Source organism: Protomyctophum parallelum, assembly GCF_964188405.1.
Source record: "Protomyctophum parallelum genome assembly, chromosome: 8".
In the NCBI taxonomy this organism is placed as follows: domain Eukaryota; kingdom Metazoa; phylum Chordata; class Actinopteri; order Myctophiformes; family Myctophidae; genus Protomyctophum; species Protomyctophum parallelum.
The window spans coordinates 18,170,191-18,186,437 of record NC_139703.1 but is presented as its reverse complement, the minus strand read 5'-3'; the positions used below and the strand labels follow the sequence as shown (position 1 = coordinate 18,186,437).

General features: G+C 45.4%; 1 protein-coding gene across 1 annotated transcript in view; it reads right to left on the bottom strand.

The window, feature by feature from the left end:
- Positions 1-429: 429 nt before the first annotated feature.
- cbfa2t2 (CBFA2/RUNX1 partner transcriptional co-repressor 2) overlaps positions 430-16,247 on the bottom strand; it is a gene marked incomplete at its 5' end in the record, with an annotated part of 41,315 nt that continues 25,497 nt past the window's right edge. Inside the window, 7 exons of the mRNA XM_083771062.1 lie at positions 430-2,846; positions 3,505-3,695; positions 4,144-4,218; positions 7,122-7,344; positions 9,095-9,180; positions 11,744-12,039; positions 14,260-14,509. Coding sequence (XP_083627188.1) covers positions 2,472-2,846; positions 3,505-3,695; positions 4,144-4,218; positions 7,122-7,344; positions 9,095-9,180; positions 11,744-12,039; positions 14,260-14,509 — 1,496 coding nt within the window. The 3' untranslated portion in view covers positions 430-2,471. The remainder of the gene's footprint in view (positions 2,847-3,504; positions 3,696-4,143; positions 4,219-7,121; positions 7,345-9,094; positions 9,181-11,743; positions 12,040-14,259; positions 14,510-16,247) is intronic.

Sequence of the window (16,247 nt, the reverse complement as noted above, 5' to 3'; positions counted from 1 at the left end):
GCTGAAAAGTATAGGGCCAGGGTGTGTTTTGTAATAATCAAAATCTACAAAGTAAATATCTAGTAACTAAAGTTTTCAAATAATTGTAGTGGAGTACAAGTAAAATATTTGCCTCTGAAATGTAGTGGAGTAGAAGTAAAAGTATTGGAAATTGAAATACTCAACTAAAGTACAAATGCCTCAAAACTTTACTTAACTACAGTACTTAAGTAAATGTACTTAGTGCTTAGCGCCTTTATCCAAGGCGCTTTACATAGATTGGGGTTCAGTGTCTTGCTCAAGGACACTTCAACACTGACTCTGGAGTTCGGGTTCGAACTAGCAACCTTGCGGTTACCATCCAGCCACTCTACCCCTGAGCCACCGCCGCCCCAAATGATTCTACGTTAACCATATACTGTGCGACAAATCAAAAGAAAACAAGACATGTTCTGGAGTAATTCTATTTCTTTATTTATCATCTTCATGTCAAGATTATCATTTCACGTGAAAGTTAACGTCTCATGAACAAAAAGATGTGTTTAAAAGATGACAAGAAAACAATATGTGGCTCACAAAATAAAGGCATTCTCTTTGATAATATTCTTTACAATGACATCTTACAAAAGGACAATGAAAGGAACGGTCAATACGGCATACACAGAGTATGGTAAATCATCGCTAGACATCTGACCTTAACCCCTAACCGTAACAATGAAAGAACAGACTGTATGTATATATATATGTATATATATATATATACATACATACACACATTTTAAACCTCCTGAGATTCTTAATGGGGACAGAGTCACTGCAAGGCCGGCACCACCAGTATGGATTTTTGTCTGTATTTAAATGCACATAAAGTGACATAAATGTGTGGTGTGTGTGTGTGTGTGATTCCATTGGGAGTAGAGAAAAGGTTTATTTTTTCTCGTTTAGTTAGCATTACCAAGTGTGGTGTTCTTCTGATGCAAATAATAATTGCCACCAGTCGGTGAAGCCAGATAGAGAACATTGTGGGCATGTGCACTTGCTTCGTAGTAGTGCAGGGCCTGGAGTGAATTCCCGACGCCAGCCTGTAACCATAGAAATGAGCATCAAACTGCAAAGCAACAAAAGATCGTAACTAGGGATACACCGATGAATCGGCCGCATATTTGCCGTTACCGGTGAATATCGGTATCGGCAAATAAAACCGACAATAAGACCGATATTTATCTGTTGTTGACGTGCATACATTTTGCGTTGGCTATGTTGGTGTGTTGGTTATCTGCAGCCAGCCATACCAAGCTGTACATTCTGAACATTTTATTCCTTGTGTTGAAGATGTATTTGTTTCCCTAGCACAAAAGGGGGGAAATAAAACGTAACAGAATCTTTTAATTCACCAATTTGACACCAATGTCTCCGTTCTTCTGTGATTCTGACAATCGGATATAAACAAGACAAAACAGGGAGCAGAGATCCTATTTAGGTGCATTATTGTGAAAGCAGACACGGTGTTGGATTAGCGTATATAGTATATTTATATATATATCTCTTGTTCACAACGACATAACGGCTGCAGACGATGGCATGGACACTCTTTTTCTTCAACGATCCAAAAACTTTGGTGATGCGAAAAAAGCTGAAACACTTGTAACACACACGTTGTAATATTGCTCTCTGACTAAAGTAAAATCTTATGCTCTACGATATTCACTGACGACACGCATTCCAATGCTGACGAGAACTTGGCGAGCGAAGATATTTAGACGGACACGATAGAACGGCAGAGAGAGAGAGAGAGAGAGAGAGAGAGAGAGAAGGGCTGTTCAAAGCAGTCCTCTTTTGTGGATTCCTATGGTACAGAGAGTACAGAGTACATTTTGCTTTATGGCTGGTACTACCACCCCCATTCCTCTCTTAACTTTGTACACAAAAACAAAGTGGAAAGTAGCAAAGTACAGAGGGAGTGCATCGGAGAAAATAAAGAAAATAAAGCTCTCCTAATCATTGCTTTTCCTCCAGTGTGCCCTCTTTTCTCAACGGCCTTACTTAAAGAAAAGTGTCTGAGATCAATTGTCACTTCTTTGTGAGTTGTTTTCTTTCCCCTTTCCAGATTCAAGATTTGAGTTTTTCTTTTTTTTCTTTCCTTTTTTGGACAAAGACAAACATGTTTCCATCTGTTCGACCAATGGATGCATTCAAAAACCACTCCTGTTTCTTTGCCAAAGCCCAAAGTCCCAGTTGACATATCACTCAAGCAGCCGCCCATAATCTGTCCTTTTATTAACTGCCAAACCAAAAGAGAGGGGGAAGAAGGGAAAAAAAAAGAAAAGAAAAATAAATTGCGGAACACAATTCGAAATCTGTTATCCCGATTCAGCCCCACAAATGGTTTCCTTCTGCTGCTGATCTCGATTCAGTTTGATGGAGAGGGGGGGGGTTTACCCTCTAATCCCAGACTTTGCATGGCGGCGTGCTCCGGTCCCTGAACTATCCCTTTAGTGTCCGTTGGTCTCAGCTGTGGAGGCGGCGGGGGTGGAGGGGGTTGAGGAACGGGACGCCACCGTCGCCTTAGTCTCCCCGCCGCCGCCGGGGCTGGAGACGGAGGAGGGCACGCCGTCCGAGGCCTTATTATTGGCCCCCGCCGGGCCGCCAACCGGGGAGACCCTGGCTGCGGCTGCGGCTGCAGCTGCGGCTGCTGCTGCCCTGGCTGCCGTTATGGCCGACACGGGTTTGGGCTGCGTCTGGAGGCCCGGGCTGCAGATGAGGTGGTGTCTCTCCCAGTCTTTGTGCTGGCAGAAGGAGCCGCAGTAGCGCGCCGCGTTGCAGCCGCTGCACGTCTCGCTGGCCTTGCGGCCGCAGTTCCAGCAGCACTGGAGAGGGGAGAGGAGGATATAATCAGAACAGTGGAGAGGGGAGAGGAGAAGATACTGAGAACAGTGCTGATCTTAATGGAGAGGGGAGAGGAGAAGATATTGAGAACAGTGCTGATCTTAATGGAGAGGGGAGAGGAGAAGATATTGAGAACAGTGCTGATCTTAATGGAGAGGGGAGAGGAGAAGATATTGAGAACAGTGCTGATCTTAATGGAGAGGGGAGAGGAGAAGATATTGAGAACAGTGCTGATTCTGTTAAGACTAACCTTTTCTCACTGACGGAAACTAAATGGAAACTAAATCAAAACTAAGCTATGATGACTAAAATTAAGACTAAATATACTGACGATTTCGTCAAAAAAGATAAAGAAAAATGCTTTTTTTTGTAAAGTAATGTGGTACGATAGTGTCACGCACATTTACGAGCCGATCTACAAGCTTAACGTGTCGCCATTCTGAACTTCATTTCATGAAAAGTATAAGGTTTCAGACATACTGCCTGACAATGACGATGTTGACTCCACATCATTTCATCAGGAGCCGTTTTGAATAAAAGCCTTACAAAAATGTAAATGTAGGATGCCGAGTGTTTATGCCTATTTCTTTTACAGTAAGTGTATTGCATCATCTCCAACAACACAAGCAGCATCCTCACCTCGCTGGAGTCCTCCTGTTCGTTGATGACCATGATGGCGTCCTCCTGGGCTTTCCTCTTGGCGTCGGCCAGGGTCTTCTCCATCTTGGCCCTCTCCGAGGCGATCATCTCGAAGGCCTTCTGCTCCGCCTCCGCCACGGCCTTCTGGACCTCGTCCATGGCCTGTCGCTTCACCTCGTTCACCGCTTCTTCTGCCGGGGTCAGAGAGGGAACGTGTTAAAGAGAGTTCCTGAATAGCAACGGTTACTATCGTAGATATATGTCTCTGCTGTCCAGAAGAAACCACCTAACTCCAAAATGTTCACTTTTCAGGGAATGAAAAAAGCTTATATTTTGAAAACAAAGCAATACTGCCTCATCAAAGTTGGTGTTGTGACTTTATTATATTGTCAATTACTTCCATGAGAGGGGGAGAGGAGGTGGAGTTATCTGCTTTAGCAGACAGATTGAGGGTCCAATGGAGTTAAGGGGTTTTGTCCGAAGCACTTTTTACTACTTTTCGTTGGTTAACCAACACGTCAAGGGTGTTCAATAGCACTGATTTAGGCCAAAAAATGGAGTTAGGTGGTTTCGATACATCACTTACAGCACCTTAAATATATTAAAAAAACTAAAATATTGTTTATATTGTGTACGAACCAGCTTTCCTCCAGATCTCGTCTGGCACGTATGCCGAGCCTGGCCGTGGAGTGAAGTCTCGGGGGACCTGTGGATCTGTGGGAAGACAGAGGAGGGAGGGAAGGAGGGGTCTATTAGCACCTGCTACAGCTCAGCTCCTACTAGATCTGTAGTCAACACTAAAGAGTACTGACTGTCAGTCTGGCCATGTTTCATATGTGTTAACACATTGCAATGCGTTTTTTGGATTTCTAGCAGCGGTTTTCCGGAAAAAAAGGTGTGCAGTCTCCAACAGATTCTACAGTTTTCTGAAAGACCCTGTGTTTCTATGTCAGTGGTGCTCACACTATTAGTGTATTTGCTCGTGGACCCCCCCCCCCCCCCCATCTCAAAATAGGTTGTTCCAGGAAACCCACCCAGAAGCAAAGATTTGAGTTATAAACGCTCAGATCTACAAGCTCATAGGCATAGCTATGAGCTTGTAGATCTGCTATATTTTCAAAAGCTACATTTAAAGATAATGGTTAATGTGGTTTAAACGCTAAGGTGACACAGATGCGTTCCCGGTCTTAATCGGTGAAAAGAGACAAAGTAAGACCGAGATATACAGTGAGGTGTCAGGCAGACTTGCGCTTTTAACGTGTTTATCTATGCTAACAAAGCTATGTCTATGTGGTTAAGCCCCGCTTAACCACTCAAGCCCCATGAACTTCGTCGTACGATCTATCCACCTTCACTCTACACAAAAACTGCCTCCTATATGAATGTACACCGCTTTACCGACCGGCCACCACCCCCCTCCTCCTCCTTCAGCCCAGGGATAGCCATAGCCAGGCTGGCCTGTAAGCTCCATCTAAGCCCAGGCAAGCCGAAAGCGCAGGCCTCCCATCTGAGTGGACCAGATGGTCGCTCTGGACAAAAATGGCCAGCTTTTTGGGTCTCGGAGCCCTGCAGGGCGGCTATAGGACGGCCTTCTGTGAGGCCGGTCTGGCCGCGGGACGTTCCTGGCACCTGGTCCGTAGCTCTGGCACCGGCGCGGGGGCGAGCAGAACAGCCAGGCCTGGCACTCTTAACCCGTTTGGACCCGACGACGCATGTGTGTCGCCTTACAGCTAGCTTTGGCCACTTTAACCATTATTTTTAAACTTTAGCTGTTGAAAAATAGCAGATCTACAAGGCCTGTTAACCTTGTAGATCTGCTATTTTATTTATTTATTTTATCGTGAAAATGTGTGCAAATCTTTGACTACGTTTTTAACTCATATCTTTGCTTCTGGCGGGGTCCGTCCGTCTGAAACAACATATTTTGAGATATCTGGGGGTCTGTGGCCAAATACAGATAATTCTGGGGGTCCTTGAAATAGTTTGAGAAGCACTGACATTATAGAAACATAGGGTTTTCCAGAAAACCGTCGTGACTTTAGAAGACATTTGTAGAATCTGGTGCTCAGGTCTCAATGGTTTAAGAGAACACTGAGCCTGTTCCACACAGCCAGACCGAGGGAACTGGCTAACTGCTGAGAAGAAGCCTGCGAATGCCCCGTGTGACCAGTGGTGAGGAAAAAAACATTCTCACATTTATTACTTATTTAACCCATTCTAGGGTTAACCCCTGTTGGTGTTTTAAGCATTATGTCATACTTTAGTTATTGAAAAATAGCAGATCTACAAGCTCATAGCGTGGCACTCAGTGCTGCGCTATGAGCTTGTAGGTCTGCTATTTTTGAAAAAACGTGAAAATGAGGCGCAAATTTCGAATATATATTATTTCAGAGCGTTTTTTCTTTGCATCTGGAGGGTCCCTGGAACAACATATTTTCAGATGGGGGGTCGGCGGCCAATTTCATATAATTCTGGGGATCTTTGACATGGAATATTGAGAACCACTGACATAGAAACATGTCAGAATATACAAGCTCACAATGCGTCGCATTGCGGGGCCAAACTTAAGTGGTTAATGTAAGCTGTTTAGTAATAATCAAAATCTACAAAGTAACTAGTAACTAAAGTTTTCAAATTAAACGTAGGAGTAAAAGTACATTATTTTAAATATATCGGAAATTGGAAATACTCAAGTAAATAAATACCTCAACATTGTACTTTTGTGACTGAGCTATGATGGAGGTGTAATCCTCACTCTGACCACTAGAGGACGCCAAGGTGTAAAAGGAACAGACGCAAGGCAACGTTTGTCTGTTTTGGGATTTTTTCAGGAGAAAGTATTAGCAATTCCTTCTACTTTTGCGAGGTATAAATGGTATAAATAGCATAAATGGTCATCTGTGGAATTGACGACACTTATATGCCGCTGTTGGTTGCGTTTTACAGCAGACTTGAGACTCTGTGATGAACAATTCATTTTCCTGCTGTGGCACTGTAACTTTCTCCAGTGACACTTATTCCTTAACGATACATCTTTAAAAGCTCTGGCCTTCTCTCATGAAAACATTATTGTACTCCAAGGGTAAAAAAAGAAGACAAAAAAAGTCAGTCATCTACCAAAAGACTGGGACACATAATATGTTTTTAGCTGACAACCAACACAGCAGTGGTGTAAAGTGACTACGTATGTTTACTTAAGTACTGTACTTAAGTACAAATTTGAGGTATTTGTACCTTACTTGAGTATTTCCAATTTCCAGTACATCTCGGAGGCAAACATTGTACTTTTACTCCGCTAGTCTACATTTATGTGACAACCTCAGTAACTAGTAACATTTTATTTAATTATTATAAAAAATACATGCATTACCCACTTCAGCCCTAAATACATTTAGGTTATTTTCAAATGATTTAGAGAACTAGAAACGGGACATTCTGCATAGTGAGTGTATACTTTCTACTTTTGGTATGTTTAAGTGCATTTTGATGCCAATACTTTTTTGAAATCCGGACTTTTTACCGGGTCCCATAGACAAATAACGCACTTCCGGAAAATTGGTCTGGCTGTCGCCCGCTGTTAAAACGTACTGTAAGTTGTAAATTGTAAAAGTGCTCACCGGAGTCCTGCTGGGAGTGAGGACTGCTGTGCGTCTTGGAGAACGGTGCCGCCAGGGAGGCGGAGCCTCCCGCCTTGCCGCGCGGGTCCACGCCCCCGGCGTCCTGCTCGCTGGAGCGCCGCCGCCAGTAGTTGAGCTCCTCGCGGTCCGACTCCTGGCAGCGCCGCAGCACGCTGACCGACCGCCGCGTCTTCTCCACCATGTCCACGATGCAGTTCAACACCTGACCAGGGCAGAGAGGGGGGCGCCGGTGAGGGAGGAGTGTTGATTTTGTCGACCAAAAAAAGGCCTATTCATATAGTCCTGTTTTCGGTGAAGAGGCTGACCACCGAAAACTACAAGGTGACGTCACTGAGCCGCGGTGGTCACCGCTCACACAACACATCTCTCTCTGTTTTGGTCCCCTCTTCACCGAAAACTGAACGAATAGGCCTTAAAACTATGACTAGAAATGTTAAAATGTTCGTCGACTAAATTTTTTACACAGAGGGAAATCTAAATGAAAAGCAAGTTATGATGATTCAGACTAAGACTAAATGTATTGTCAATTGACAACAAATATGAGCTAGACTAGAATGTTAGGGAGGGACTAGTGGAGAAGAGATCCAGTATAGAACTAAAAGACGAGTCATTTTATGCTTGGGTGCGTGCTGAAACTAGCAGATCTACAAGCTCCACAACGCGTTGCAGCCCAACGCTTTGTGAACTTTTAGATCGGCTATTTTATTATAGCCGTATGACACCATCAAGGCCCAAAATACATTTTAGTCGACAAAATCAACTGTAGATTTAGTCGACTAAAACTAGACTAAAACTAACACTAAAGCATTTCAGATGACTAAAATGTGACTAAAACTAAATGTTTCATCCCCAAAGACCATGACTAAAACTAAAATCAACATTTGCTGTCAAACTCAACATTAGCGCTGAGGAGGAGAACAGACGAGTTTGCCCACATTGAACGCATTCTCAATTACACGTGGAAATTCAATCAGCTAAGTTACATTAAACCCATTTAGGACTGAGACCAGATTCTACAAATGTCTTCTAAATCATGTTTTCTGAAAAACCATATATCAGTGGTTCTCAAACTATTTCATACAAACTTGTAGTGTGGCACTTGGTGCCACACTACGAGCTTAAGTGCCACACTACGAGCTTAAGTGCCACACTACGAGCTTGTAGATCTGCTATTTTTCAACAGCTAAAGTTTAAAATAACGGTTAAAGTGGTTAAAAGCCAAGGTGACAGACCGCTCTCAATGGGTTAATTTCAATCACCATCCGGTGGGAAGGAATCTAAACAAAAAAACGAAATCCCACCGTATTCTCAACAATGCTTATTTTTATTTCTAGTATAAGTATAAGAATGAACTTGTTTTACGGAGCAATTTCAGCGGTCCAGTTTTTAGAAAGCTCTCGATATCCTATCCTAATATTAGCAGAACCATTACCAGCAAACTGATCCGTGCCCCATGACTAACGTGATCCAGATGCAGAACACCCCCCCCCCATACCCTTAACCCAATTAAACCTGAGGGCGATTCTACAAATGTCTTCTAAATCTTGACAGTTTTCTGAAAAACATATGTTATCAGTGGTGTTCAACCTTTTTCATGTCAAGGACCCCCAGAATGATCTGAATTTGGCCCCCCCATCTGAAAATATGTTGTTCCCCCAGAAACAAAGATTTGAGTTCAAAACGTTCGCTGTGAGAGATTATATATCCAAAGATTTCTGCCACATTTTCACGATTTTTCAAAAATAGCAGACAAGCTTGTAGATCTGCAATTTTTCAACAGCTAAAGCATAACATAACGCCTAAAACACCAAAAGGGGTTCCCGCCCAGAATAGGTTAAAACAAGCTACAACAGTCCACTTTCTTCAGGGGCGAGCGAGTGAGAGGCAACCAGCCAGCCAGCCAGCCCTTAAGTGGCGGTTGGGGCTCATCAAAACGGAGAGGATAGACTCACATGGTCCAGATGCCGCCATTCGTCTGCCCACTCTCTGTCCGTCAGCCTGTGGTCCACGGGCTCCTCGCGGTAGCCCCCGTTAGTGCCTGCGTAGAAAAAAGAAAAACACATGTGAGACAAGACCGCAGGCCCAGTGTTGGTATTATTAACATCTCCAGTTAATGGAAGACAATTCATAAGCCATAGCGGCACGAGAGAGTGTGTGTGTGTGTGTGTGTGTGTGTGCGTCCTCAGCAGAGGTGCTCCGGTCGGTCGATAGGCCACCGGTCGGAGATCGATCGGACGATATTTGTCACTCACTCACTCACTCACTCACTCACTCACGCACGCACGCACGCACGCACGCACGCACAGGAACAGTTTTCAGGGCTATCTATTCATGTGTTTCTGGTAATATTATTATACTCATTTTGTATAGTCCGTGGGCAAATGTCCACCAACAACAAGCCCAACGTGGCAGTGAGTTGACCCCCTGCTGCTGCTCGCATACCTAGAGGTCAGCCTCGTCTGCTTAGATCTCCCCAAGATAGAGAAAGACAAAGTGCAAAGACAGACGGAGTGTGTGTGTGTGTGTGTTGGGGGAGGGGGGGGGCACGACGAAGATGGAGAGAGCGAAACGAGCAGGAGGACACTGACTGAACTGGGGTGGGGTGGAGGGAGGGGGGGTGCGCCACGATGATGCTAAGCAGACTCCCAGCTCTGCCATGCAGCAGCAGCACACACACACACACACACACACACACACACCAAGGGCCTCAACAACACATCTGGAAGTCAGCTGTCAACCACACACACACACACACGCACACACACACCCCTGAGCTGGAAGCAGCAGCATTCCAGCAGGGAGACACTCAGGCTGAGTGGAGTGGCTGGCTCCACTTCTAAACACAACCAGCAGGCCCTGACGATGCTCACCGACGACGGCCACTGCCCACGCACGCACGGTTGCACACACACACACACACACACACACACACACACACACACACACACACACACACACACACACACACACACACACACACACACACACACACACACACACACACACACACACACACACACACACACACACACACACACACACACACACACACACGGTTTTGAATCTTCACTTGGTGTATGCTACAGTACATAGGACTTTTACGTGCCGTGTTACACACACCCACCACTTACATACATACATACAGGACACTCTTGACACGTGAGGCACGCACGTGCGCACACACACAGACACACATCCATACAGACACACACACACACACTACAAAAGAGACCAAAAAACCACAATCTGTTAAATGTAAGCAACATACAGCTTACATTTAACACGCACACACACGCGCGCACACACACACACACACACACACACACACACACACACACACACACACACACACACACACACACACACACACACACACAGTCACACACACACACACACACACAAGCCTTCTCCTCGACCTCTCCCCTACTCCTGGTTCTCATCAGCGTTATTTAGTTCAAAGCCATGTGTGTGTGGAATGATTAGTGTTTATGTGTATGTACATGTGTGACTGTGTGTGTGTGTGTGTGCGTGCGCGCGCGGAGTGGCGGCAGGCGGGCGGGAGGCTGTCAGACAAGGGACTAAGGCCTCATAAACACAGCACCACTACCGTGAACATGTCAAGGTGTGTGTGTGTGTGTGTGTGTGCGCGCTAAGCTACTGATGTTTCCACTGTGCACTGACAAGCCCCAGATGGGCCACAGATATACACCAGACACAGACGCACACATGCACGCACACGCACGCACACACACACGCGCGCACACACACACACACACACACACACACACACACACACACACACACACACACACAGGCTTCTACACAGATCCACGGGGCTGTCACTCACATGGGCCTGGCGGCACCAACGCACACACAGACCACCCATTAGCCAGGAGGAGATATCGATCACAGTGGGTGGGTGGGTGGGTGTGCTGAATGCGTCTGTATTCATTTGTGTATGCCTTGAGTCATGTTTGTGTACACGCAACATGCATGCATCCGTAAGCACTTAAAGCCCTATATATACACACACACACACACTGACCCATGTTGGGCTCTGCTGAACTTGGGTTTCTTTTCTACACCAAGGGGCTATATCTTAACCCTTATCCCTAAACTTATTTGCCATGTTTTACCATTTAAAGTAGTAGCAGTAGTAGTAATACTACATGACTAAAACTAAGACAAAATATATTGACAATTTTGTCAACAAATAGAAACTAGACTAAAATGTTAGGAAGGGACTAGTGGACAAGAGATCCAGTATAAGTCATTTCACACTTGGTTGCATGCTGAAAATAGCAGATCTACAAGCTCACAACGTGTCGCAGCTTGTAGATCTGCCATTTTCAGCAAGTGTAAAAACAGTCATTACGACGGCATCAAGGCGAGCCAAAATACATTTTAGTCGATTAAATCAACTGTAGATTTAGTCGACTAAAATCTCATGATATTTAGTGCCCCAAATAAAACAAGACTAAAGGGGCACTAAAACATTACAGGTGGCTAAAATGAGACTAAAACTAAATGAAAACTATTCAAATAGAAATCTAAATGTGCCGCCCAAAACAACAACATTCTCTTGGCGTCTGGTCTCTTACCGCCGGGCAGCCTGGGCCGGTCCTTCAGCTCGCGGAGCTCCAGCATGCGCTGGCTGTGCTCGCGGTGCAGGATGTGCGGCGCCGCGATGTCGTCCAGGGCGTAGTGCTGCAGCGGAGGGGGCGTGGGGTGAAGCTGGGAGGAGGCGTGGCCGACGGCGGCCCCGCCGACGGCGCCGATGATGGGCAGCGGGTGGGCGGGGCTGTGGCGGGGGGCAGGGCTTATGGTGCAGATGCGCTTGGCCGAGGGCTCCAGGCCGGCGGCGGGCGGACGCTCGTGGAAGCCGTTCTCTTTGCCCCTGCAGTGTGACAAAGAAATGGGTTTTTAGAGGATTCAAATTCTGTTTGTTCTGACTCATGTGTTCTTATTCATGCTCACTGCTTTATTTGCCTGATTTGCTGCCGTTTCTATGCCCTTTACTTTGGTTTTGGGGCTGTGGGGCTCTATAACTAACCTGTTGGGCCTCTATAACTAACCTGTTGGGCCTCTATAACTAACCTGTTGGGCCTCTATAACTAATCTGTTGGGGCTCTATAACTAACCTGTTGGGCCTCTATAACTAACCTGTTGGGGCTCTATAACTAACCTGTTGGGGCTCTATAACTAACCTGTTGGGGCTCTATAACTAACCTGTTTGGGCTCTATAACTAACCTGTTGGGGCTCTATAACTAACCTGTTGGGCCTCTATAACTAACCTGTTGGGCCTCTATAACTAACCTGTTTGGGCTCTATAACTAACCTGTTGGGCCTCTATAACTAACCTGTTGGGCCTCTATAACTAACCTGTTGGGCCTCTATAACTAACCTGTTGGGCCTCTATAACTAACCTGTTGGGCCTCTATAACTAACCTGTTGGGCCTCTATAACTAATCTGTTGGGCCTCTATAACTAACCTGTTTGGGCTCTATAACTAACCTGTTGGGCCTCTATAACTAACCTGTTGGGCCTCTATAACTAACCTGTTTGGGCTCTATAACTAACCTGTTGGGCCTCTATAACTAACCTGTTGGGCCTCTATAACTAACCTGTTGGGCCTCTATAACTAACCTGTTGGGCCTCTATAACTAACCTGTTTGGGCTCTATAACTAACCTGTTGGGCCTCTATAACTAACCTGTTGGGCCTCTATAACTAACCTGTTGGGCCTCTATAACTAACCTGTTGGGCCTCTATAACTAACCTGTTGGGCCTCTATAACTAACCTGTTGGGCCTCTATAACTAACCTGTTGGGCCTCTATAACTAACCTGTTGGGCCTCTATAACTAACCTGTTGGGGCTCTATAACTAACCTGTTGGGGCTCTATAACTAACCTGTTGGGCCTCTATAACTAACCTGTTGGGCCTCTATAACTAACCTGTTGGGCCTCTATAACTAACCTGTTGGGCCTCTATAACTAACCTGTTGGGCCTCTATAACTAACCTGTTGGGCCTCTATAACTAACCTGTTGGGCCTCTATAACTAACCTGTTGGGCCTCTATAACTAACCTGTTGGGCCTCTATAACTAACCTGTTGGGCCTCTATAACTAACCTGTTTGGGCTCTATAACTAACCTGTTGGGCCTCTATAACTAACCTGTTGGGGCTCTATAACTAACCTGTTGGGCTCTATAACTAACCTGTTGGGCCTCTATAACTAACCTGTTGGGCCTCTATAACTAACCTGTTGGGCCTCTATAACTAACCTGTTGGGCCTCTATAACTAACCTGTTGGGCCTCTATAACTAACCTGTTGGGCCTCTATAACTAACCTGTTGGGCCTCTATAACTAACCTGTTGGGCCTCTATAACTAACCTGTTGGGCCTCTATAACTAACCTGTTGGGCCTCTATAACTAATCTGTTGGGCCTCTATAACTAACCTGTTGGGCCTCTATAACTAACCTGTTGGGCCTCTATAACTAACCTGTTGGGCCTCTATAACTAACCTGTTGGGCCTCTATAACTAACCTGTTGGGCCTCTATAACTAACCTGTTGGGCCTCTATAACTAACCTGTTGGGCCTCTATAACTAACCTGTTGGGCCTCTATAACTAACCTGTTGGGCCTCTATAACTAACCTGTTGGGCCTCTATAACTAACCTGTTGGGCCTCTATAACTAACCTGTTGAGGCTCTATAACTAACCTGTTGGGCCTCTATAACTAACCTGTTGGGCTCTATAACTAACCTGTTTGGGCTCTATACCTAACCTGTTGGGCCTCTATAACTAACCTGTTGGGCTCTATAACTAACCTGTTGGGGCTCTATAACTAACCTGTTTGGGCCTCTATAACTAACCTGTTGGGCCTCTATAACTAACCTGTTGGGCCTCTATAACTAACCTGTTGAGGCTCTATAACTAACCTGTTGGGCCTCTATAACTAACCTGTTGGGCTCTATAACTAACCTGTTTGGGCTCTATACCTAACCTGTTGGGCCTCTATAACTAACCTGTTGGGCTCTATAACTAACCTGTTGGGGCTCTATAACTAACCTGTTTGGGCTCTATAACTAACCTGTTGGGGCTCTATAACTAACCTGTTTGGGCTGTGTCTTTTGCCGGCGGCGTCGCCATGAGGCTCCATCAGCAGCTCAGAGGAGTCGGGAGGGGAGGAGGCCTGCAGCGTGGTGCTGAGCAGGAGGTGCTCGTGTTGGGACAGGTACTGGGCCGGGGTCTGCTTGGCTGCGCGCGCACAGTGCAGGAGCTCTCGCTGGAGCAAGGGGAGGTTGGCCTGGGGGGGGGAAGGCACAAAGAACACATTCACAGTTAATTTGATATGATATAGTACTTTAATGTCAGTTCACACTGAAATTTGTCTTGCGACCCAGCAGCCAATTATGCAGAACACATATACACACATTTGACATAACTGAAAGAACAAGACAATTTACATACATAAAGACATGAGGACAAGAGCAATATCCACCGTTTAGATTACCCCGTGGCTACTACAACTCCTGATTAAGCCTCAAGGTCGACTGGTGGACAAAGGACAAAGTTTCAAATCAAAATCGCAGAGACGATGCACTCCGAGCCATTTCTGACCGGAGAGATATGCGGCCGCTAGAGGCAGGATCAACGTGATACTGATGACGTATTGAAGCGCTGCCACAGTGCAAATGTAAACACAACCCAACAAGACTACAACTCAAAATTATTACTATCATTTTTGTCCCGCTGCTTCCGGGTTTATGGTTTCTGCCTGAGAGAGCCCAGATCCAGGCAGGAGGAGGGAACTGGTGAACTCAATACCGCCGCAATCTGGTGTGGGTGCTTCGGGCGATAATGAGTGTGGAAGGGAGGCATTTTTGGTGGCAGTGCCAGTGCCAGTGTTTGGCGGGTGGTGGCGAGTTTTGGCGTTCGGCGCGATAGGAGGAGATAGGTCCCGAACACTGCGAAGGTAAGTGTGTGACGTCACTGCCGTGTGAGTGTGTGTGGGTGTAGTGTGTAAGATGGTGTTGTGGGTGTTGCAATAGCGACGTAGCTGTTGTGGCTTTGGGTTTCTTGCCATGTGTTGGGTACAACTTCTCCAATATAGAATATATATATATATATATATATATATATATATATATATATATATATATCAGCAGAGCACTGTTTCAGCTAATCGAAAAAGCGAGAGCGAAGACATGGTCAAAGACAACATGCCATTAAGTAGGCTATTGGGAGACCAGATCTTTCCGAGATACAACGAGACGTTCAGCAGAACACCACACTGTCACTACTCGTTGTCACTGTTAACACTGTAACAGAGAGAGAGAGAGAGAGAGAGAGAGAGAGAGAGGGGTACATAGTGCAGAGACACAGAGCAGATCTCCCTCGTGTCGAAGGCAGGCGCCTGGCTTTGGAGGCAGTGTGGCGGGCCGGGGTGTGGCGGGGCGGGGGAGGTGTCTCCTTGAGGTCCGGGTGTTAAGCCATTGAGACCCTGAGACCAGATTACTTACTAATAAATGTCTTCTAAATCATGAAATTGAAAAACCTACGTTTCTGTCAGTGGTTCTCAAACCATTTCATGTCAAGGACCCCAAAGATTATATGCATTTGGCCGCCGACCCCCATCTGAAAATATGTTGTTCCAGGGATCCAACGTTCGCTGTGAAAGAATATATATTATATATATATATATATATATATATATATATATACTCAAAGATCCACCCACGTTATTACTTTGTATATTATATTTGTATATTATCTTTGGTGAGAACCACATATATTTTATTGATGTTACCTTTTTTGTACCGTTTTTATATAGTGCCATTTCTTCAAGGTCTAAAATAAATGGTTTAAGTGGTGATTATAAAAGCCATGCATAAGGTGACGCAGCAGAAGTGTCCTCAGGTCTAAATGGATTAACCCATTTTGGGCGGGAACCCCTTTTGGTGTTAGCATCATGCTATGCTTTAGCTATTGAAAAATAGCAGATCTACAAGCTACGAGCTTGTAGGTCTGCTATTTTTGAAAAGTCGAAGAACGACTGACATAGAAACATAGCTTTTTCAGGATGCAATTTGACATTTTT